At 32.8% G+C, this 25,539-nt stretch overlaps 1 protein-coding gene across 1 annotated transcript; it reads right to left on the bottom strand.

Annotated features, from left to right (window-relative positions):
* Positions 1-23,562: 23,562 nt before the first annotated feature.
* LOC112590934 (centrosomal protein of 78 kDa) lies at positions 23,563-25,055 on the bottom strand. Its single transcript, XM_025334551.1, has 2 exons — positions 24,676-25,055; positions 23,563-24,244 (listed from the first exon to the last, which is right to left on the bottom strand). Exons 1-2 carry the CDS (start codon positions 25,053-25,055, stop codon positions 23,563-23,565), a joined length of 1,062 nt encoding a protein of 353 aa, XP_025190336.1.
* Positions 25,056-25,539: the final 484 nt, after the last annotated feature.

Raw genomic sequence — 25,539 nt, 5'->3', positions numbered from 1 at the left:
GGCAGCCCTTTTCTTCTCTCTATTTTTTTTTCCCGGACAATTGGCCTCTGTGTTTATCTGCGACAGGGCAGATCCGTAAATTATTCGGAATTATGGAGTTCACGTGGACCCAGTAGTTGAGCATCTCGATCGAGGGGAGATGTTAAGCTTTCACAAGAAACACAAATGACTAAATGGAATAATCCAGTTGACACTTAAACGTTGCGCGACCGTCTGATAATGTACGAAGAGTGTGTCTGGAAAATATGCTTTAGATAAACCACGTGGAACGGTGGAAGTAACGAAATGCGATACATACATCGCTAATACGATAAGAAAGTAATAATTTTATTCTTATAAAATTAATTAATAATTGAACTCTAAAAAATTTGACTTTGCTTCAATATTTAAGAATTAAAAAATAATTTTGATGAATGATAATTATATATCATTTTATTTACATCAATTAAAAAAATAATAATTTTTTTTTTGGGAATGTATAAATGCATAGATCAATGAAAATAATGTTGTGTTTTTCAATCGCACTGATAATTTTTAAATTATTTTGATTTATACATAATTAAGTCTATAATTTTTACACAAATAATGTTTAAATAATTTTTTAGTATTTTCCTTTTTATTTATGGTTTCAATTGTAAATAAATAAATGTCATTGTAAAAAAACCTGCAGTTAATCCAACTTCGCTAACAACATTTCTTTTTATAGTATATTTGATTTCTTAATTATTCTGTATTTTATATAAATATTAATGTTACATGTATACTGTAATTTAAATTCAAAATATTATATACTTATATTTTTTTTTATATTAAACTTATTCATAGTACGATTGATATATACATTTATAATAATATGTCACAAAAGGTACAATATAATAATTATATATGTATATAAATTTAGTTAAAAATATCCTGTATAATTGACTGATGTATATACTATATACATATATATATATATATATTTTTTTTTATTGTGATTTGAAAATTTGAATTAAATAGACCACAGTACATCCATCAATTGGTTTAGGTTTATTGGGATTTTTATACCATCATCGCATAGAAGGGTTAAAGTGGTGCGGTCACAAAACCTTTTGCGTTCAACGCTGCGAGGCAATCAGATCCGTGATGTTTGCCCAAAACCCGGACGTACAACAAGTACACGCCCGGAATTAATTCGCGTGACCTCGATATCCACCCCCAAAGGCATATTATACTACGTGTATAACAGAAGTGGCGGCTGTGGCAGCAACAGCAATATAGAAGCAATAGTGGTAGTAGATTCCGAAAACCGCCGTCATTAATGGTACTCCATCACGTTAATTTCGCCGGATTGATAGGGAATTATTGTACCGAGACAATGGGATACACTTTTATTCTCCCTCGATCCCACCGCCGTCCTGATGATTAATGGTCGAATGTTTTGACAAACCCCCTAGTGCATGGTTCTAATTGAAGGCCGGCTTGACTTAAGGGTTACGGAGTGCTGGTAATATGTGCTAAAATCGTCTAGTGTTTATAACTAGACGTAGAGGCAAAATATGACTGGGAAATATATTATGTGAATAAAATACGCTTCATAGTACCTGCAGCCTGTATCACAATATATTTTAATACCACATTCATTTAATTAAATGCACGCGTATCATGTATAAAGTAAGTATGTAAATGTTATGACCTGTATTGTCTGTAACGGATCAAGTCAATAAATGACTTTTGTTTATAGTAGGTATACAACGAATCCATCTTCTACAATCACTCTGTATTCCATTTTCTGTATCGACCGTGTAAGATGAATTGCAAAAATTCGCCAACCCAACAGTACGTTATTATTATAACACCCATCGGTGGTATAGTACATCGTTATGACACGCCGTCTTGAAACCAATAAACATTGTCTGTATGACTCTAGTATTTTTACTCGGATCGATCGCCACTTATCCCTTGGGGGAAGAGCGAAGTGTGCATCAATGAAATCAGTTAATAATGATACTTAGTGGGGCTGAGGAGGAAACCAAATGACCAGTCATTGCACAGATGTTGATTATATGGCTCCGAGAGTCAGACAGGTGACGCGCTACTTACTAACCAACAATCAACTAGTCGGGTATGTTTTTTTGATTAATTGATGAACGGATTAAAAATATTGTTTACTCATTGAGATGAAATATACTATAATGATATTTAAGGTCAATACCCATATTTGTTCAATACAAGTTATATAATTTATGCAACAGGGTTCATTTCCATTACAATGAATTTGTTTTTTACAATTCATTACCTAATTAATTTGTTATTTATTAATTTATGATATTATACACGTCCCTTTACACACACACACACACACATACATACATATTTAAATATTATTTTATTAAACTAGTTATTAATTGACTAATAATATTGGTTTTCAATTTAAAATCAATGATATGCAATTAACTAAATTAAGTGTTAACAAATATACTATGTCAATATGATTCGTGTTAGAGAAATGTATATAATAACAGTTAAAAATTGAAGCAAATTTGAAGGTATCGGTACTATTTACCTTATTTTACTCATAAATAATTTAGGAAAAATCTTAATTTAAACATGATAGTTTTTAAAATTGTATTTTATACATATAGTTATTTAAATTCAATGAGGATTTATTATAATTTAAAGTTCACAGCGAAAGAATACGATAAGTTTAATATGTTAAATATTGTTAAAAACAAATAGAAGTACCTGATATATAGGTACCTAGCAAAACACCATGTATACAATTTAATTTAACTATTTAATTATCAAACACAGAAAATTATTACATTGAATAAAATTGTACTATAAGATATGTAACTTTATTGATTAGAATAAAATGTGCAGAATAAGCAATTGCAGTCTAAATTAGTTTTAGTATCTTTATTAAAATTATTAGATAGGTACCTAGTACCTATATTACTTACCTAATAGTTCAACGAATAATGTCATTTTAAAATATCTATAAAAAAAATCATATCATAGAAAATAATTTTATTTAAAAATGTTGCTACAAAATATGTAGATTTATAATTGAACTAATTAATTTTTCATTAAACATTTTTTATTTTTAATACTATAATTATTAGATATTACGAATTGATAAACACAAAAAAATTAAACGGAAATTAAATTTTTGGAATTCAATAAAAGCTACCTACCTGTGGTAACTTCTGATAAATGAAATTTAGCACTTATATGGAAAAAAAATTAATTTTGGTGGAAACGAAGTTTACCCTTTAAGTTTTTGTAAAAAAAAATATTTTTTCCATGTTATTAGGGATATTTTGCGCATATAAATATCATCATCGGTCGTTCGATTTCTGAGAATAAACCGTTTGACAGACTTCGTCGTTATATCTTGCACTCATTGTCGTCCTTTACAATTATACATAATATACGTCATATTATACCGACCATCACAGCCACCGATCAGGGGCATAATTTCGCTCTTCGTAACCGCCGCATTGCCGCCCCCCCCTCATGAACTATAATAATATTATAGTCGACGTTCAAAATATTATTGTACACGCAAACACGTACCACACCGCACCCATATAATACGCGTTAAACGGAGACGCGAAAATAACGACCTGTTTAAAATATGCGTGTTCAAGTGTCTGCGGAATGGGCGCCGGTCCGCGAACACTATGCGTGTATAATATTTTACATAATATTATAATAACAAATAACAATAATAATAATAATATATACGGCAAGGATGCGGGTGCGCGCGTCTGTCGTCTTCGTCGCGCGCGCACACGTCGTTTAGGGGTTGACCGAGTAATAAAAGTGTACGGAAAAAAAAAATACCGAAAAAAAGTCATTGTTTCGCGTTTTCCGAGCACGAAATTATCACCCTCGAGACGGGTCCGACGAACGGGTTATACGCCACGATGACGCAACCGTGCCCGCATCGGTGCGGTGGAGCGCGCAAGAGAATGTGCAAAGGGGTGTGAGTGTGAGAAAGAGAGAATGAGTGGGTGTGAGATGACCGAGTGGGTGCGGAGGAGAAAAGGGTTGGATGATCGCCCTCGGCGGATATCCGAACTCGTGCGAAAGGGTTAGGAGTATTTTTATTTTTTATTTTTCATCTCCTCCTCGGAGCGGCAGGAAAAAGATAAATATTAATAAAACGGTCTACTCGTCTGAATAACGGACGATGATGACGACGACGACGAAGAAGAAGGCTTATGATGTTATTTTTCTTTCGGTTTTTATTGTTGTTATTATTGTATTTTTTATCTCGCCACTGCGCGGTGGCGAGACGCGACATGTAGATCGTGGTTTTATTATCTCCGGCGACGATGGTGAAGAGAGACGTCTAATCGACGGAAGGGTGAAAAATCGAATAACCGTTCTAGCGTTAAGTTTATTACTGTGGCTAATGTGAACCTGTATATGATTATAATAATATCATCATGTTTGAATATGAATATCAATACTTGGCGGTTACTCCTCTATATATATATTTAATTTAATCAGAATAGCAAATGTCTTAATAGGTTATTGGCATAAAGTACTTAAAGTTGTACATTTAATATGAATGGTAGTCGATATTAGTAGGAAAAAGAATACATAATAAGAATAACAACATAATTTAAAATCATTACATATTTCAAGGCGCAAAGAGAAATAAAACAAATCAAAGTACTGTTGGTGCTATTAATTGTAAATATTTTTTAAACAATACTTTATATATTATCAGCAGAGAGCGAAAAAAAACAAAATTCTTAAATTTGTTTTTTAACAAGAAAAGTGTCGGATTTTAAAAACAAATTTTGAACTTTTAAGGAGATGAAGGATAGTATTTTTGGACAATCAATTTTGGAATCAATTAAATTGACACCTAGTCTAAATCATTAAATTGTTTTAAATTTTCAGTATTTAATTTTAAATCTAATTGTTTGATCGTTGATTTATTTATATATATATATATATATATATAAATACGTATCATATAAAGTAAACTGGTACTAACTATATTTTAGTCTTATTGCATAGGATGAAAAAATATGGATGTGGCGGTGAGGAGATATTCAATATTTCACCTGCCTCTTTAATAAGTGACGCTTAGACAGCGGTCTAATTAACACTAATTGATCGAGATTCGCGTTTCTACCGTGGCGTGATCAAAAGATGGTCCGTCCGACTGGGTTCCCGCACACACAACAAGCGGAGACAACTATTATTAGATTCCACTGCCGTAAGCGGTACCGACATAGAGTTCCGCCACACACACACAAGTGTGTCTTAATTCCCGCGCACAATCAGATTAACGATTTCATAAAGAAAGACGGCGGTGGACAAATATACGTATTATAGGTACAATAGGTACATATTGTATTATCTTGCACACACGACACAAATTATATTATATTATAAACGGAATACCATCGAATGATTTTGGTCGTTCGTCGACATATTTAATCCAGCCGCCGCAAAGTAGGATATCTTAAGTCCAATTAAGGCCTAATTGTAATCCGTGTATTAACCGAGACCTAGACATACAATTCATTTTACGACGTGGCCCATTTAATCTTAGGACATTCATTATTCAAAAATACACTAATATTTTTAAAAATATTTCTTTTACATAATTTTAAGTGGTTTTTGGAAAAAAATAAACAATTTTAAAGTTATAATTCTTTTGAATGACAAATATTTTTTATAGATTCATACTAGTGAATCAAGTCAATGTGTTTATGTTTCACAAACATTCTGTACCTATCGCTAAAATTATAGTCACTTTGCACTTTGAATCATAAATTGTTAACTTTAAGTAATTCAATACAAGATTTTAATCTTTTTTATGATTAATCAATCGATTTAGAATCCTTGCTCAAAATCACGTCCACATAATAAATTGTATGTTATATCATTATTAATTAATTAATATTTTACATTCTTTAATAATATTAGATGATAATTACAATATTTTGGACGTAATTCATTTTAGATTTTTTAGTATTAGTGTGAACTTCTTATGAGAATCATTGTATTAAAATCTTAGTTATAAAAATTGAAAATTTTATTTATGTTTGCCATAAAATACTCGTAGCTTGTATTTTTGGGGGATTTTGACGAATTTCATAAAAAAATCAAACTTCAAATAGTTCAAATGTATATAAAAAATAATCGTGCTTATAAATTTTTAATATTTTTATACAAATATAAGAACAACTTATGTGGGATCTTGTATTTTCAAAAATTTGTTTTGCCCCGAAGGGTGACGTACACACAAATTAAAAACACACATCATAGTAAATCAATATATTTATATCTCCAATGAGAAATGTAAAAGTACGACGATAAAAAAATAGTAAAAAAATTATATTTTTAACAATAATTTAATAAAATATAAAAATATTTTCATAAACGTTATTAGTTTTTGAAATAACGAGTGTCTAACGTTAAATGGATTATTCAATATTATGTATCAAGTTCTGTGGTTGACACCTTATTGAATTGCGGCGTAAGTGTATACAACAACGTTGTATGATTAAAATATATTATTATTATTAAATGGTACGATATAATATTGAAGTAACTGTCGAGATGACTCGGCAAACGGTCTCTCGCAAGACGCCTCAACTACCTATACACATGTTAGTGTGGCACTGCACCAATGACGAGTATCGTCGCATACGATTTTGGGAGTCAGGCATTCCGAAAATCCTATTGTGTTCGTCGCCGCATGTAGAATTAAACCGAAAATAATAATTATTAATCGGCTGTGAAATAAATCACGACGAAACGGTAAATTTGTTTCGAATGCCTCGTGTGTGCTTTGATTTATCGTTTCATTTAGGTCCGCGCCGCGACGTCACTGCAGTCGGTTGAATTTACATTTTTAAAAGGATCCGACGATACGTCGAGAGTAGGTACCACAAACGAAATGCGTTACTAAATATAGGAACGGATGAGTTACGGGTTACACGTACGTACGTAGTGTTTCTAAGTATCTTTATTGGCGACGACGTTGGATTTATTTGGTTAGTGAACAGTCCGCCGACGAGATGATCATTGTAGATGTTATCACGTACGTCGTCATTACGCCTATTGTATTAATTTTATCGAGTGTGGACGCGTTATTGTGAAGTGCTCGTATAAAAGGAACGGGGAGAAAACGTGATTTTAGTTGTACGCGATATTACGGATTAATATAGTTATTTTTTTCTTCTCCAATTATTACGCTTTTTTTACTCGGCCGATTAACATCAATTTAATGGCATTTCACGAAAACAGTGACGATAAAATAGCATACGCGTCTTGACCTTTAAGATCAGATCACATTCTTTAATAATTTTAATATCGCAATCATAAATCGTCAATCGCGTACCGCGTTGATACTTGATACCAGTGGCGTGTTCAGGGGGGGGGGGGCACGGGGGCCACGCCCCCCCCTCGTTGGCCTTATTTACTAGATTTTGTTTTAAAGATTTAAATTTATTTGTATGCATAAACGCATACTACAATAATACTCTTATACCAGCATTACATACACTTATAATTTTGTTGGGATTAACCCGTTTTTATTATTAAATTACTATTACTATTTATTATTATGTATATATATATATATATATTAACTTAATGACTGACTGAAAATATAAACAAATTATTTGCACTATAAACATTAAATATTTGGTTTATTTTATTTTTTTTTGTTTTTGGTAGTAGGTAGTATATATGGTAAAATTTTAGACAGTGTGTGCTCCCCCCCCCCCCTTAAAAAAAAATCCTGGATAGTCACTGCTTGATACCTATATATACCTATATATGTGTTACATAATATTATTATAATATTATAATATATTGACGTGTCGATGCACACGGTTTCATCATGATATTAAGGCGTTGTTATTTATATTCATTTTTCCTTTCCCGGGGAAAAATACCAAACATACGAATAAAACCAAAACGAATATGCGGAGAGTTAACAGGATTATTTTTGTGCACGGGCTGTACCTCGTACGTACAGCGTGTTTTCGCGCGCGGGGACACGTGACTCCGCGCGTTTCGCCCACGGCGCGGCGGCGTATATTATGTAAATCGCCGCGCGTAGTCGTCGTCGTCGCAATATCCGTAAATTCGTCGACGACATGCCCACCTCCGTGCGGCGTCTGTGCACCACCGATGACAGCCGCCCGTCTTTGTTGGCCCCAATTTATTGCCGTACATGTCACGCGCATGTACACACGGGGTGAACGCGAACGACAAAAAAAAAATATAAGAGCAGCCAGCTGATTTAGAGTCATTTGAATGCCGAGTCATGGAATTTTTGTATGAAAAAAAACGTCTCTTAAAAAAAAAAAAAAAAACCCGACAACAACAACAGCATATCTCGCTGTTATTATATCGAGCTCGTGTAGTATATATATATATATATTATATACATACACGGCTTTCGGTCGTATCAAATATTCATGGGACATCGAATCTCGTGCGACTGACGAGATGAAAACGAATAACGAGAAGTGCACGTATAAACAAGCAAAAAGCTTCGACGTGGCTAAAAGCCCTACAAAAGACTACGACAGTGTACATGCGTATAATATATATATAATACATACTCCTCGAAATCATTTCGTCTTACCCTCTAACCGTAGTGTTTTATTATTTTTTTTTATACATATTTTCGGCAACGCTCTATATAAGTCGGTTTACAATACTGCGGCGCGCGATATGCCTGCGTAGTACATATATAATATTATTATTATTTTCATAATAATATTTCACTCGATTTCTCTTAAAAGGTTCTCTTTTTCTTTTCTTTTTTTATATATGCGTAAGTACATGTATATGCATCGCAGTTTTCATTTTTTTTTCTGGACAATAAATTTTACCCTCGTCCATATATATACACGGCGGCGTCATAGCGGCGTTCGATTTATCGTAGCAAAACTTTTGCATAACGTTCGCGCGGCGCACGAGGAAAAACGTATTTCCAAAACGAAAGCTCTTAAGTTTCCGGTCCGGAAATGACCCGGAACTGCGATAAACAGCGTCAAAAATAGCGGGAATAGGTCGTCTTCCTATTTTACACCCCCTCCCACCGGTACCCACTATATCGTAATATCACACTGCATCCGACGCGCCGGGCGTTTCTTGTGACCTTTCAAAAACGTATTTCTTCTACTGATAAGAAAAATAAAATAAAAACCGGCGAGTAAAATGACCCAGTCGAAACGTGAACGACAATAACTGATATCTCTTTCGGCGCTAGTATATTATAGTATAGTTTATATAGTCAAATATTTAGAGCTGAAAAGTTTTCATAAACTATTTTGTTGTCGGTATTCCTCAGAAACCGATATTATTAGGCATGGATAAACGACTTCTGAACATTTATAAGTCCAAGTATCACAATGCAAGTGCAGTATATTGTGTAACTTTATCGTATATATTAACCTCAAAACACTATTCGTGTAGATATTTTTCATTTTCAAACGTAAAAACATCGGATGATAGTACAAAAAATGTTTTTTTTAAACGCATTTATTTGAAAGGGTTTAATAATATGTCATGAAAATGTGTTAAGTCATAACCACGAGTGTCGTCTGCTTGAAGAAGGGGACACACTATGTGCATTTAGAGCATTATAATGTGTATAAAGATTTATCTTTTTACTTGTAAAAGGGTAAGTATGAATGAAAACATTCCATGTAAACAGAATTATTATTATTACTATTATTATTTTTTTTTGAAGTAAGCTTTATGGGAATGTATTCAATATTTCTCCGCAGCATTTTTGTGTGTCACAACTAATCCCCAGCACAATAACACGCTGTATTATTATAATATAATATTATGTTCTCGAATGATTTAATCGTTTGAATTCATTTTTTACTCGTCGGATTCAATTCTATCGATATTGTTTTCTATATTTTACATTTTAAATGCATACGCAATTCAATTTAAAGACCGTCCTGAGTTTCACGTTTTCCATATGCGTACGCGTTATTACAGGAAAATAAAACGTAACCGTGCCCTTCCTATGTATATAGTAACCGATGATATTTAAAATAAATATACATCGCCACCGATTTATCAGTAAAGCGTAATAAGGTAGTAAAAAATAAATAAAAATAGATCAGCGCACTGATAAAAACACAGTCAGTTTTGTAATTTGTGGAATTGCATAAGTATATATTTTGTTCATTATTTATCGGTATATATATATATATTTTCACGTGCGCGAAACTTGAAGGGAGGAATATCCGAAATTATTATCTCTTTTTCTCCCGTATTTATTTATTATTATTTTTTTTTTTTATACAACTATACTGTCGCCGAATGCTGGGAATTTTATTGCCCCCCCGCGAATCGCGTTTACCCAACCACGACTGATGAAAATAATACCACTACTATACGTAATCGAAACACCGAGATCGTATCAAATTTTATTTAGAACGCAAATAGTAATATGCAGTACGTATATTATGCTATATATACACTCCCCCGAAATTATACTCCTTCCCTAGTGTCATTATTATTTACAAATTTCTTGTTGCAACAATAATAATAATAATAATAATAAAAAAAAAAAGTCGGTACACGTATGCAATAAAAACGTAATGGGCTTTATTGCGCCCGGTATATTGTATAATATATATATATATATATATATATATATATTGTATGCATTATTAATATCTGGCTTGTAAAAATATTTTCATGCAAATGATATATCATGTGCTCTTGTTGTACGTTATGAATTACGCAAAGTGGTAATACCCGCAAAAATTGCAGCCATTCGTGTTATACAAAAATATAAAAATAAAAAATAAAGATTGTAAAATATTATGTATAAATCTTTGGGGTTTTTAATATCAATGCGTAATAAATTTCGAACTCAAAACTTTATACACACATACACGCGCCGCATTAATGTTCCCCTCGTTCTAGTGGAAGCAGTCAAGTGGTAAGTAATTTCGTTATTGATGGAAATTATAGATAACGCACTGTCGTCTTGATTTTTAAAAATATAGGTACAATGGTGAACACAATAAAATAATGAATTCGAATAAATTGACATTTAGTATACATTTGAGAAAAATAATACTAAAATAAAATAATGGTACGATTGGGAAAAGCTGTAGTGTTGTTAGTTATTACTTATTATTGTAAAAAGTATATATTTACCAATTTACAGATTTTGTACGTGTATTTAAATTTTAATGCACAAAAATATTGTTTGATATAAATGCATTTTTATGTTAATAGCATTTAATATTAGAAAAATATGTAAAAACGCACATTTTAATAATATAGTCGTAAGCATAAGCAACTCTTTATTTTATTTTTAAATATATAGGTATTTAAAAATAAATTGGCAGTATCTAACGGCGTTTCGTATTCATCTGTCCGTAGAAGTCATCTTTAAAAATCTTTTTGTAATTATTGGATTTTTAGGTGATGGTGCTTTTGGCAATGGTGTAGACAATGTGTAATCTTGCCATTGTGTCCCAAATTTAGCCCATACGTCGGTTGCAGGTTCGTTCATTATTGTTCAGTAGCATCTCCACTTTTTGGTCAAGCATTTGGTGCCGGTGATAGTCGGCTACAGCTCGTATCAGTCTACGTTCTGAGTCTGGGGAGTGAACAGCGAAAAGTGCTCAGTAGTCAGATTCGGGTCGATTGTTTGATCACCTACCTTGGTTATATAGTCATCACTAACCTGAGGCTTTTATGTCGCTACTAAAGCTTTGGTACATCTGTCGGTGAGTCGTATTAGGAGTGTCCGAATTGGTTCCCGGGTTGTTTCAAAGGGTATATCCGAATTGGTTTCTGAGTTTTTAAAAAATTGTGGGTTAATAATAATAATAATAATAATAAACAGTAAAAATTTATAAAATTTTTTTTTTAAAAATTCAAATTTTAATTTAAAAATATTAAATAAATAATATAAAATATAGATATATCGTTATTTTTTTAATTAATAATTTTTTTTTTTATAGTTATTATTTTCTATTATTGAGGTAAAAATATATAACAAAATTAAAAACATAAAAAAAATGTTAAAATTAAATTTTTTAAATTTTAAAACATCAAATCTTAATTTAAAATATAAAGTAATACATAAATTTCATATTTGCACAAATTTTACTCTAAATGTAAACTCAACGGTTATTGCGACGTTCCGATGTATTACTGAATGTTGTACCGACTAATGAGAAATGACTATCCGTCTATATCGATGATATAACAACGATTTTATCACGGTTATTATCTTAATAACAATCTATTTCTTATTATGTACTTAAAATGATGGGAATATATCGTTACACTAACGGCAATACCTCGTATCTACATTTTTATGATTTTTCAGGAACAACAAAAAACTGAATAAATATTAATATAATGACATTTTAAATAAATTTAGACAATATTTACATAAAATGTATAGTTTAATCATAATAATATGTGGCAAAAATAACATTTTACCGATTCATGTGAAGTTAGTGTAGATACGTGGAATCGCCATGATATAATGTGCAGATACAGGCTATTACCTACCTAATAAGTTTATTTTTGCATATTAAACTATCTATAATACAATTGTATAATTCATTAAAGTGTTATTCATTGTGAGGTACTTAACAATAGGCTATATATAGGCTATTGTATCAATAAAAAGTGCTTGGTTTTTAACTGAAATACCTACTTCAATACTTAATTTTCTAAATAACTTTTTTACTCTATTTGGAATAATAAAATAACTAAAGACATCCATAAAATTTTTTTTAGAGTAATAACAATGTTTATAACTTTTTTAACAATTCAATGAAAGACATATTAATCAATGAGACATTTTATACAAAATATAACAGATATACATGTTTGAAAATAAAAAAAAACAATCAGAATTATAACAATATGAAATTTACTTAAAATTGATAAATAAAAATAAAATTGCACTTGCTTTGATATAAAATAAAACAACTAACAAAAATTTAATTGAATTAATTTTAACTGGTTTAAACTGTTTTATACAACAAATATATTTTTTAATATTAAAAAACAATCACACTTCTTATTATGTGAAAAGACTTAAAAATAAATAAAAATAAAATAACACTTGATATTATAAAATAAAACAACTTACTTAAACTTAGGTTATTTTTCCTAATAGATTAAAAATTAATATTAAAATACATAAAGATAAAATGATTCAGACTTCAAAATTATAAATCACATAGTTGTAATTGTCTTTTTTTAAATTAATTTTTTAAACTCAGACTTAAAGTTCCTATCTTCAGTCTTTACTTTAATAATATAAACAAAATATTTACACTACATAGGTACTAGGAATTTAATACAAAATGTTAACAATGAGACTATATTTTAGCAGCTTTGGTTTTGAAAATATTCAAATGGGGTAATGTATCATAAAAGGAATGTGTGTCTATGGGCATAAATTGTTTTAATTTTTGCAAATCATTCCATTTGGATTTGGTTATAGGCAAAGAGCTTTTGTATAATTTTTGAAACTGAAATTCTCCTTCGATTTTGTTGCTTACATCTTGGTAATTTTTCTTTCTAATGATTTTCCTGGGTATTTCACTGTATGGTTCACTAAACAAAAATTTATAATAAATTTTAAAGGTTGACGGATCATACAACAATGCCCGAATATCTTTCACTTCTGGTTCACCTTTACTTACACCTATACTTACCCATCAAACAAATACATAAGTAAATTATTAGACGCGTAATAATATAATTACCTGATATTAAATAATTAATTTTAGACGTTGAAACGAAGTCTTCGCAAAACGTAATGTAAAATTGTGCAGATACGTGTTATCACATACACAAATGAGATACGCTGTATTACTATTTTGTAAATTGGAGGGAAATTATCAATTATATCACAACAAACATATGAAAATAAAATGAGCGCAAAGAGATTACAAATAATTTGATACCAAAACCCAATTTTCGACAAATTTGCAGATACGAGGTATTGCCGTTAGTGTAACGATATGTTATAATAATATTAAACATTTCATTTATATTATAATGTATTTTGCTTTTTCGAAAGTCTTTATCGGGAACCAATTCGGATGTCAATTTTCAGGTATGGGAATCAATTCGGATGCAGCCATTATATCGAGTTAATTTTTTTTTTTTGGTTCCTATGGATATGCATAAAGCGAAAACAATTAACCCGATATAATATTTACCAAAATTATAGTTTAATTTTTAATTACTATAGTTGAAATTTATTCCCGTATGTAAACTAAAATTAAAATGCGGAAATATCCAACTTTTTCTAAAAAATCGAAACTTGCTACAAACGATTCGTTTTTATTTACAAAAATTTTAAAATTATCCTAGATGTATAGGCTACTTTTTTAAGTTCCAAAGTTAGTAACTAGTTAATCAGAGTTCTTAAGTTGATTAATAATGCGAAAAACTATTTTATTGACTTATGTTCAATATGGGTGACCAGTGAAAGAAGAAGTAATATTAGGGATACAAATTACCATTACAGTGATTTTATTAGTACCTATTCATTATATGTGTGTAATAAATATTTAATTTTAACATGCACTTGATGGTCAATAGCATGCCACTATTTCATACGGATACAGTGTTGTATAAAGATAATTCAAAAATTAAAAACAATAGAAGGTAAAAATTCATTACAAAAAAAATTATAGTATACATAAAAATTCTAAAAAAATATGACAATAAAATTGAGTTATCAATTTTAAACAGAAATTAAGAAAAACTTACAAAAAAAAAAAAACTTAATTTAAATAAATTTAAATACAAATAATACTGAAAATCTAGACACAAAAAATATTTAGATAATTTATCTTGTATCACCATTTTATTTAAATATAATATAGGTAAAACTATGCTTTATGCATTATTTATATCTAGATAAATTATTTATATTTATAAGTTCTTAAACATTTGCAATAAATATGTTGTTATTATGGGAAAAGCTTAATTTGCATTTAAATCCACGCCCTACTCATACAACTCATATATCAAACATCGACATTTATATACGACACAAGAATATGATAAGTATAACACGTGTATTATTATATACATCACATACATTTAATATTACTTTATATTATAATATAATAACCATACTTAAAATATGTTCGTCGTTCCCGAAGCTCGTGTACTTCATTAGTTAAACAGCCCCTGGGGACCGGTCGTCGATCACATTACTATATGCATAATCTATACATATACGTACTACCCCTTCGCTGCTGTTTATCGCGGCGAGTCCGTGTATATCACGGTGCAGTATAATAATTGTATTACCGTAATGGTTTTTCGCAAATATCTCAATTTCGCTGCGTTGTTATAAGGTCATCAGCAAACAATATGCGCGTCCCTTTTCGGTTTTTGGGTAAATCATTCTTCTCCCCCATACGCGCGCACACACCCGGCCAACCCGGTTCGTAAACAGGACACGGATTATACACGCGATAGGTTTTGACCCCGCGATATAATTTAATCCTTATTTTAATTCAAATCGTAATGGACCAAAGTTCTCGTATATATATGTAAACATGTAATATTAATAATAGGAAGTGAGAATATACGCAATAATATACATTAAATACGCGTTTCGAATATAATAAGTTTTAGCTATATACACGTGGTCTATCCCAACGTAACGTGGCACTCGACCCACATCCGGAGTGCGGGTATATAATATACAGTTTAACACCCACTTCCCCCCCCCCCCCCCCCCCCCCCCGGATACCCGTACATCTATATATGTGTATGTACTATATATCTACGTAATGTACGTGAAAATATTGTTTCACCTTGTTAATAGTCACGTTAATACCGTATCATATTGACACTGACCAGAATCCTTCGGGGCACCGTACGCAGATCGCTGTTCAGGATGCCGGACATCATAAAATGCGATTATTCGTTTTCAACTGCGAGATTATAACAATGTTATTATAATATTATACGCTTGTACACTTGAACATCAAATCGGATACCTACGCGTACATATTGCGCAAAGTTAAGTATTATATGGTCGACGCGACGACCGGAAAAACATAAAGCCATTACAGTGTTTTATATTATTGTGCTGAGCGTTATAATTGATTGTTATGACTTGTTCTAGCTTTAAGTGACATCAGAGGTAGGTAGTATGTTTTGGATAGAAGACTACACAAAGTATACCATATTTTAGATTCTGAGTGAAACGACGAATGTATTGAATTAATAATAAAGAGTGTTTTTTTATTTTTGTTTTGTTACTGTCAGAAAAAAAACTTTTTCCATACTAAAAAAGTTGTCTGATCGTCAAATTTTATAGAGGTCTTAGGTAAAAAATTGGACCTAGTTGGCACTTATTTTAATGAAAAAGAGGGGGTGAGTCAAGCCTGAAAGTTCTCAGTACTCACTATTTAAAATAACCAAAAAAAAAAATCTTAAAAATTCTAAATTAATAACTTGTTTTCGATATGAAAAAGAATATAATAATATACATTATATGAGTACGATAGAGTAGCCTAATATTTTTTACCATTGTATTTATATAACTGCAAATACTAAAGCTTTGCTTTTAATCAATAAGTATCCGTTAGGATGAAAAGGCCGTTAAAAGTTAAACGCTCACGGATCAAAAGTTTGAAGTCACTCCACTAACTCGCAGGAATGATGCGACTGCAGATGCGGTTTATACGCCTGCTTAGATGCATGGATATTAAACAATAGATTTAATGCACGAAATGGTCTCGACGAGTCTCATCGTCATTTTTATTGTGTGCGGGTGGTGAAGAATTTTATTCACGATTAATTGATAAACAGCATTGAAGAAAATGAATAAATAAATCGTTAATTTACATTTACGCTTACGTACACATCGGAGCGCGTGGACGGACGAGACCACGCCGATAAACTGCAACCGTATTGGCGAGTAATCTGGTAGAAAAATATATAAAAAAGAATTTTCAGCCCCCAAAACTGCGGTCGAGGCGGGCGAGGGAGGGTGAGTTATTGAGAAAGAAACCCATTAAAGATCGAACACCCGACACCTCTCTTTTTATATACTTTTATATACATACACACTCGGAAACGCGATAACGTGATTCAAGCGAGAGAAGCTCAAAGAGGCGCCGTCGATGAGGAGATACCGTCGGAAGTATAGGTATATGTATGTACAAAAGCGTGAGGATGAAAAAAAAGTAATAATAAATAATAATACGTAGAGGAAGAAAAAAAAACCACTCGGGACGTTTTTAATTACACCCTTTGAAGCTATCAAAGAACTCGGTAATCGGTTAATTGCACCACCGTGCAGACACATTAATGTTTCATGAAATCTCCGCGAGGACTTATGTGCACATTAATAAGGGAAATATTCCTTTCAAGTCGACTCGAGTTTTTACCACTGCCATCACCACCACTCCGGTCCACCCGGCCTTTTGTAATTTTCGCGCCCGGTGTATATAGTGTAACCGAATAGCTTTCGCGCCTCTTTTGTGCTCCGGCGTTAAATTCGATTTCAGCTTTAATCACAGTACTCGGTTAATACACGCGCGGGCGTGTGGAGCTTTCAACTCTGGCGAAAATTAACTGTCAACTACTTTGCTCTGGGCTTTACGGTTTTTTCGTCCCCCCCCCACTCCCCTGTCGTTCCTGTGGGATGTCGTTTTTATATGTATTATTCATAGAAACGTCGACGCTACCGCCCACAACCACCACTGACTCAACCCCTACCGTTTACTAAAATGTGTAATAACACTATACGTGTTACAAGAGCATTACAATTAAGTGCAATCTTTAATGAACGCATATACGTAGGTAGTACGTAATTACAACGTCAAGTGTTTATAGACGGGTCGGATTACAAAGCATCTTTAAGAATCGCACAAACACGATTTTTTTTTTTAATCAAATATTCCCTTGGAAACTATACATTTTAATTATTAATCTTAATAAAAATTTAATAATTTAATATGCAGAGTGTTTGTCCTCGTACATAACTCGTTCACCTATTTTATACTGATCTACTCATCGCTTTCTGACTAAATTTTAAAACATAATAAGCCATATTTGAATGCTTGATGAAAATATATTTGTAATTCAACTTTAAAATATTTACACTTAGATTAGTTCTTTAATAAGTTGACCATTTTTAATAACCACGAAATGTTAAATGTTATATTTTTTCATCAGATCGAATGATTGATTTCAGGTATTTATTTAACGTGAGATACTAATTTAGTAGTTATTGAAAAAACTATTAGTTTTTAAATTTTTTTTGAGTCTTTAAAAATAGCATTTTTTTGTTTTAAATATGCTTTTGATTATTATTTTTACCTTCTAGTAGATTATGATTTGCAACTTATAAGTTATAATAAATAAATTACAAATCCAAAATGTTATTTTTATAGATAAAAATAATTCGAATAACTTTTTGCTTCGGGATATTAAATCAAAAATTATTTTTAAGAGCGAAAGTGTTTTCAAAAATAGCGAGTGTCTTTACGTTGGATGGATCACTTCAGAACAGGTGTGGGGTACTATATGGAACTGTAACGATTGCGGTTCCTTCAAATTAACATCGTTAAAACTACGAGTAATTGGGAACGACCGACACGCTCCGACTCCGGTCGTTCAAGTCGCGTTAACATGTTATATTATCTTCTTAAAGTTTTCAACGTACATCGCATCATATTTTTATCGATGATGTTATGTCGATTATAAAATCGAAGTATCGCGAATTTCGTTGACGTGGCATTTCGCGTGATCACTCCACTCCGCGTGACGTTCGGTTTTCCTCTGGCCGCCAACGAGTACGGTCGTCGGGCGGGTGTGTGTAATACGGAAAAAACAACGGACCTCCGCTCGTTGAGTAATGATATACAAATGACGTGCAATAAACTTGCCGGGCCCACATCCCGCACGAAAACAGATAACGGTTTACTACTCTCTGCTATTACTACCACTATTACTGTGCACCATAATAACAATACATACCTATGTCGATGCCGTTTTATTTTTATTATTATTTTTTTCCGCGCAACAATATCTTTTCCCGGGACAGTAATACGTATGTATATGCGCGTATAATAGCACCCTTTACTTCCTGTTCGACATATGCGTGTAGCGCGCGCGCGCGGGTGTGTGTCGTCTGTCGAGCTGGGTTGCATAACTAATTCCGTTTAATAGCGCGCTCATCGTAAAACGGTACGACGACGACGCGATGCACTGCATGGTGCTCCGGCGCTTCCGGGACGAGGGTTTTCCTGGTGAAAAAAAAAATAAATCGCGATCGAGGGGCAGTGTACACGCGGAATGAGCGAGTGTAGAACACCTAAAAAAGAATAATAAAAATAAACGAAAAATACGTTCTTTTTTCGTGAATAATTTATTAACGCGCGACGGCGGAGGCGAATCCGATTTGAACGTCTGTTCGGTTTTATTTGAATATATCACTATTACTCTCGTCCCTCCACACCACGCCGCCGGTTCCGCTGTTATTTTATTATACGCGCCGGATGTCGCCGCCACCGGAGAAGAGCGTGCAAATGATCGTCGCGCTAGCGCCTTACGACGATTCCGCACCATCGAGCAAACGGCGATCCATCGTCATATAATAATAATAATATATATACATACATATATAGTGAACCAGCATTATAATAACATTATATCGGGTTGTCTATGGCAAATCGCGTACACACGATGTGATGCGCGTGTTGTACGAGCACGACTCGGCAATGCAAATTCGACGTAAACGCCATTCGGGTCTCCGCGGGGGTTCACCTCGGGCGTGTGTGCGCGTGATTCCTCGCGTTTATCAGCGGTACGACAACAACGACTTCCATTTATTACAGGAGGGGCATACGCGGTGTCATTGTATAATAATGTTGACGTTTTTCGAATTTCACGAAATACATCCCATTCGGCATAATGGCATGCAAATATTAATCCAAATGGCGTCTCGATAAACATCGTTTCGTATACATAAATAATAATAAAAATAGTGCGTGTATATTATAGTAGTGATATTATATTATTGCGATGCCTCCTCTCCGTCTTGTATTTCTGTTTACGCATAAAAAAAAGTTTTTCGGCATACTGTGGAATAACATATTATATGCCCTTATATTGTTCGCGTGCTTTGTAAACATGTTTTTTTTTTTAACAATAATATGCTATATACACGTATATATTGATCACGTATCGTCATACGCATTCACTACATTTCTAATGGATATAAATATTTTTCTAAATTCTTCGCCTTCTAATTGTTTCGAAAAAAAATACTTATGACGGAGAAATTTAAATTACTAGCGGGATGTTTAAATAACTATATAGTAAACGGTTAATACACAGGAACAGAATTTAACATATCATACGGATGAGTTGGTGGTGAGTTCTAATGAGTTTGAATTGAAAGCCGATACGTCCCTTACAGATTTATTTAATTGATAAGATTGAATCCTTTCAAAGGCAGAATACCCTTAGACTATATATTTCGATTCTGAGTTCAAACGCTAATGTCGTCTGTAGTGTGATGGAAACACATTGATACATTTATCATACACAAATATAAGGTCATATCGTTCAGTTAAATAATTGAATTGACATTCGCGATGTATTAAGGTTATATACTCGTAGTGGGGTAGTTGTTGGTTTAATTAACTAATTGATAGAGTGCTGATGGTTTATTATTTTTTTTTGTGTATGTACAAAATGGTTTTTGGTTTTGTTATAATTGTTCATGTCTTACCTATAAAGTAAATCTGTAATATGCATAAATAATACTTTATTTCAATATATAGATCAACCATATCTACCAACAATGGCATAAATAAACAACAACCTATACGAGTAACAAATTTTGAGAAGTTAATCTACTAACTCCCACTAGTTTATAAAAAATCTACTTCTAAATAAATGTTATTTCACTGATACCAAATTGTAATCAACTTTTTAGAATTTGTAACTGTGTCGTTTTCAAATTATAATTATAGATATTTCAAATTCTAAAATTTTTGATTTTTTTTTTTCAAATCTACGAAGAGTTATTTGTAGAGTCGAATACGAATAATAATGAAACATAATGTTTTGAATAACGTTACATACAATTCTGGAGTTCTGACATATAATAGTTAATTGATTCAGCGGCAAGTTGAAAGAATCGCCCACGCGACGACGTTACTGCAGACACGACCACCGTCATCATTTCAATAATGGTCTACAGTAACGTATACACACTCACACTCGTCCATATTATAATGTGTAACACGATAGAAAAGAGGTATACAGTTACGTGTAGAAGAATCACGTCATCCGGAATATTTATGATGGCGGTTCGGCGTCCGTGGCAAATTGGGTTTATTGGACGATTATAATATTACGGCGGCGGGGCGAACGCCGTCAAGAAAAAGCCGAAGGTTTTTCCTAAACACAAAGTGTCCGACACGCCTTTTGATTTATGATGCGAAAAAACCCCTCCATCCCCGAAACGTCGGCCGAGGGCGGCTGTGGAACTTAACACTTAGTGCACGACCACGTACCGGCGCGACGCGGGCAGATGAATGATGAACGTTGTAGGTCCGCATCGGCAGCGGCGACTATTTGTCATCTTTTCCTCGCAGTGTTCTCGAGGTATACTCTCTGTCTCGGTTATTTCCTCTCTCCGATATTCCCGGGCACGGCCCACTACCGTCCGCACGCGTTCACCCGAAAATCGCGGGATGCACGATTTCCTCCGATACATCTGTCAATGTCGGCCGGAAGACGTGACAATAACGGAATCCGCGTCGGGGTCGTCTACGTATATAGTTTTATATCAGCCGGGTTTCGGTCGAAAATATTATTAAAACCACGTTTATACCTACTACATAATATAGTTCGCTATATTGTCGAAGGCGTCGTCATAAACCGTACGTAGTATAAACTTTTCGAAAGTACGGTGAAAAAAAAATTGAATTACGTCACGGTAGATGGTATGCCGGGGTATAGTGCTGAGTAGAAGTGGCGGGGATCTGAGAGCGGGGAGTGTCGACCGTAGGGTTTCTAGCTGTGAAAATCCAAAGTTTACCCGTGCTTATAGGACGTGATTATTTTCGACGCGCGCTGTGTTTCCCCGGGAGTATATACACGCGGCAGATTTTCCGAAGAAATCAATTACTGAGGAATATGTCGGACACAACGGATTTAATCGAAACGCCGACGGAATTAAAAGCAAACAACTGCATGGTCTTGTGTACACTGAGAAAACCAGGCCATGTCTTGTGCAAACAAGTGGAAGGGTGTGCTGTCCGACGACGGATAGGTAATTGGTTCTGGTCCGGGTTGTTTGTATCCCTCATCCCGTAAGTCATCCGACCATTATGTCATCCGTCCGGAAACAGACTATGTCGGAGACACGTCCAATTTTGATTACTGAAAAATGGTGTTCATATAGGTTTTACTTTTCTTAGACTGTGCCATAGTATATTCAATATTATAAATAACATAAACAATGTTGTGTATTTATAAAAAAAGATACTGATTATTCGTTGTAGTTCTTTTATTTTTAAATTTATATTTAATTTGAAATACATTTTTAAAATAATTAATATTTTTTATAATATATTTTTATTATTTATACAACTATAAAAATATGTATTTTTTATTCGCCTAAATTGTTTTAATTTAATTAATATTTATAACGATGCGACTTGTTTTTTTAAAACGCTATTACTAGGTACTACAGTTTTTTAGGTATTTCTATAAATTTTTAGTGTATTGATAATATATTCAAAAAATAATAAATTTTGAATTAATATACATATATTTTAAAAATCTTAACATTACGTATACATTTTCATAAATAATTGAATGAACTCAATAAATAGTACGCATCAATCTTAGTTAATGGATATAATCGTTTTGTACAGATCGATCACGTTATTACTAGTAGAATGAATATACTTACATTCAAAATTGGGTATTATTAAAAAAAAAAAAAAATGTAAAAAACGTAAAAAATATTTTATAGTTTTTTTTTCTGTTTGAAATGAGGAAGTGAGAGTAAAATTGTTGGTTTAATTTTTGTCAACTTATATTTAATAAATAAACTAAAATTGGTTTCTTGGCGTATTGCGTAGATTATATTATATAGTTTTATCTTTTCGATTTATAAGAAAAATGAATGGAAGCGAAAAGAAAGATTGGTTGTGTGTGAGTGTATACATTGCCATTTGGAACCCTAAGGAAAAAAAGAGAATTGAAAGCTTTTAACAGCAAACAGTGTGTCGAATCGAATCAACGTATTTTCCGAACTGTTAAGCTCTAGGGCGGAGGTGGAGAAGAAGAAATTCTTCGGTATTTTCTTTTATTAACTTTTCACGGGAAATCCGTTTCCTAAACTCTATCGATAAACTATCCGAATGCTGGCGACGCCGAAAATAAATTGAACAGAATATTATGTTTTTTTTTTCTATATTTATTTATGTTTTTTGTCGGACTTTTTATCTAGTTAATAATGTGCATGACGATTCGAATACGTTTTCTCGTCCAAGCTTGGTCCATTTCCACTGTTTAGTCTCCTTTTTTTTTGACGTTGTTCTCGTACAATCTAGCCATGATTGCCTCCAACATGGCCGACGATATGGTAGCATTTTTTCTCACATCTAACACAACTAGTGTGTCATTGATCATCAATGTAGATAGCGCCAACTGAGCACCACGATCGGTGAGCCCGCAGTTTTGCAGGTCCACAGCTTTCATGTAATAGTCGTCCTTTAATGATTCGAATAAGTCGGCAACTCCCGCGTCGCCGATTGCGGTGTTGTCGTTGAGCGTCAACCTTCGTAGCCCGTGCATGATATCTGGATTGGCAGTTCTGTCCCTAAGCGAGTGCGCCCAACATTCTTCATGCCGTTTAACCTGCTGTTTTTTTATAATGTCTAACAGACCGGAGGTTGCCGATTCACGGGTTAAGCAACATCCGGAAAGATCCACAGACCGAATATTCGGTTTGTTCCTGAGTGTCCGGCATAACGTTAGGCAGGCGGTGTTCCCGATGCGGCTATAAGCCAGGGACAAGTGCTGGAGCGTTTGGTTGGTGTCGATACCAGTTATAAGTATTCTTAAAGCTTGTTCGTCGAAAAGCACGTTTTCCAGTTCAAGGCAAACAAGTGCGGTCGTGTTGATCAATACTTCGTGGATGGAAGTTGCGATTAGGCGTACCACGTATAATGTCGTCACAGCAAGAATGTTTCTGAAAAATGATCACGACTAGTGACAGCAATAATAACAGTACAACAGCATTATAAAAATACGTAATTCAATAGCGCTTGATGCGCAAATATCGTATTTACTGTAAATAATTTATTCTTCATACCTATGGGTTTAAGTATATTGAAGGTACATAACATTTTTACGATGTGCTAAATTAAAAATAATTTTAACGAAAAAATTATAATATTTATGCGGATATGTTTTTAGAAGTATATTAAAATAAATATTTCTAAAAAAATATTAAAAATATTACCGTAATTACTTTATAAATATTTTATAAACTAAATGTTGGTAGATATTTCTAAAAATGTTTTTTTCAGTTGAGTTTAAGAGAGAGAGATAATATATAAAGAGATATTATAACCACAAACAATATTTTAAATATTTTTTTTCAACTTAAATAACACTCACTTAGGAGCTTCAATAGCACTACTCAATGTATCATAATTTTTCGTCGAATGTTCCGTGTAACGTTTATTTTTTAAGCGTATATGATGGGTACTAGTATCAGTGCTTAACGCTTCCATTGCGGCTAGCCATTCGTCAGCCTTCATACGATCACCTAATATTTCAATAGAGTTTGTTTTACCATTGCATTTCACCCACGGCACTGGGCGCATCTTGTACTTGCCGCAAACTTCAGCATATGTCAATCCAAATTTGTGTTTTACGGAACTTTCGAACGACTCGTTAGACTTTATAGTAGATAATGATGGCTTAAGTTTACTGTGAAGAAATGATATTCTAGAGGTATTCGATTTGGACGAATTACGTTGTCCCACAACCGACATGGTTAACAGTTTAATATATTAGTTTGGAAAAATTTTAGTAATTTCTCGGGAGAATAAAACTGAACATGTGTTATTTTTTCTAAATATAAGTTTTTAATGGTGTTCACAAAACAATACTATGGAATTTATTATATTACACAATAATTATTGAAGTTTACATGTTTAAGTCGGACAGCTGAACAATTAATACACTTACGTGCTATGAAAATTTAAAATACACCGAGAAAATATTATTCTTAGAATAAATGATAAATATTTTTTTTTACATTACTAACTTGTATCTATGACGATACGATATAATGTATTATGTGGTTCAATTACTATCAAAGAATAGGTATATAGATCAACTGACAACTATTATTATGATAAGTTGCTAATAGAGCATCAAGTCCGCACGGCATACGTTGAAATAATATTATAGCGCAAATTTAATGTCGTAAAGCGTGTTATCTTCTTCTCCGTTTAGGTTTAATATATAGGTATT

The sequence above is a fragment of the Melanaphis sacchari genome, unplaced genomic scaffold (assembly GCF_002803265.2).
Source record: "Melanaphis sacchari strain LSU unplaced genomic scaffold, SCAv2.0 Contig122_pilon_pilon, whole genome shotgun sequence".
Classification (NCBI taxonomy): Eukaryota; Metazoa; Arthropoda; class Insecta; order Hemiptera; family Aphididae; genus Melanaphis; species Melanaphis sacchari.
Note: the sequence above shows the minus strand (reverse complement) of the source record. Positions and strands in the feature narration are given on the sequence as shown.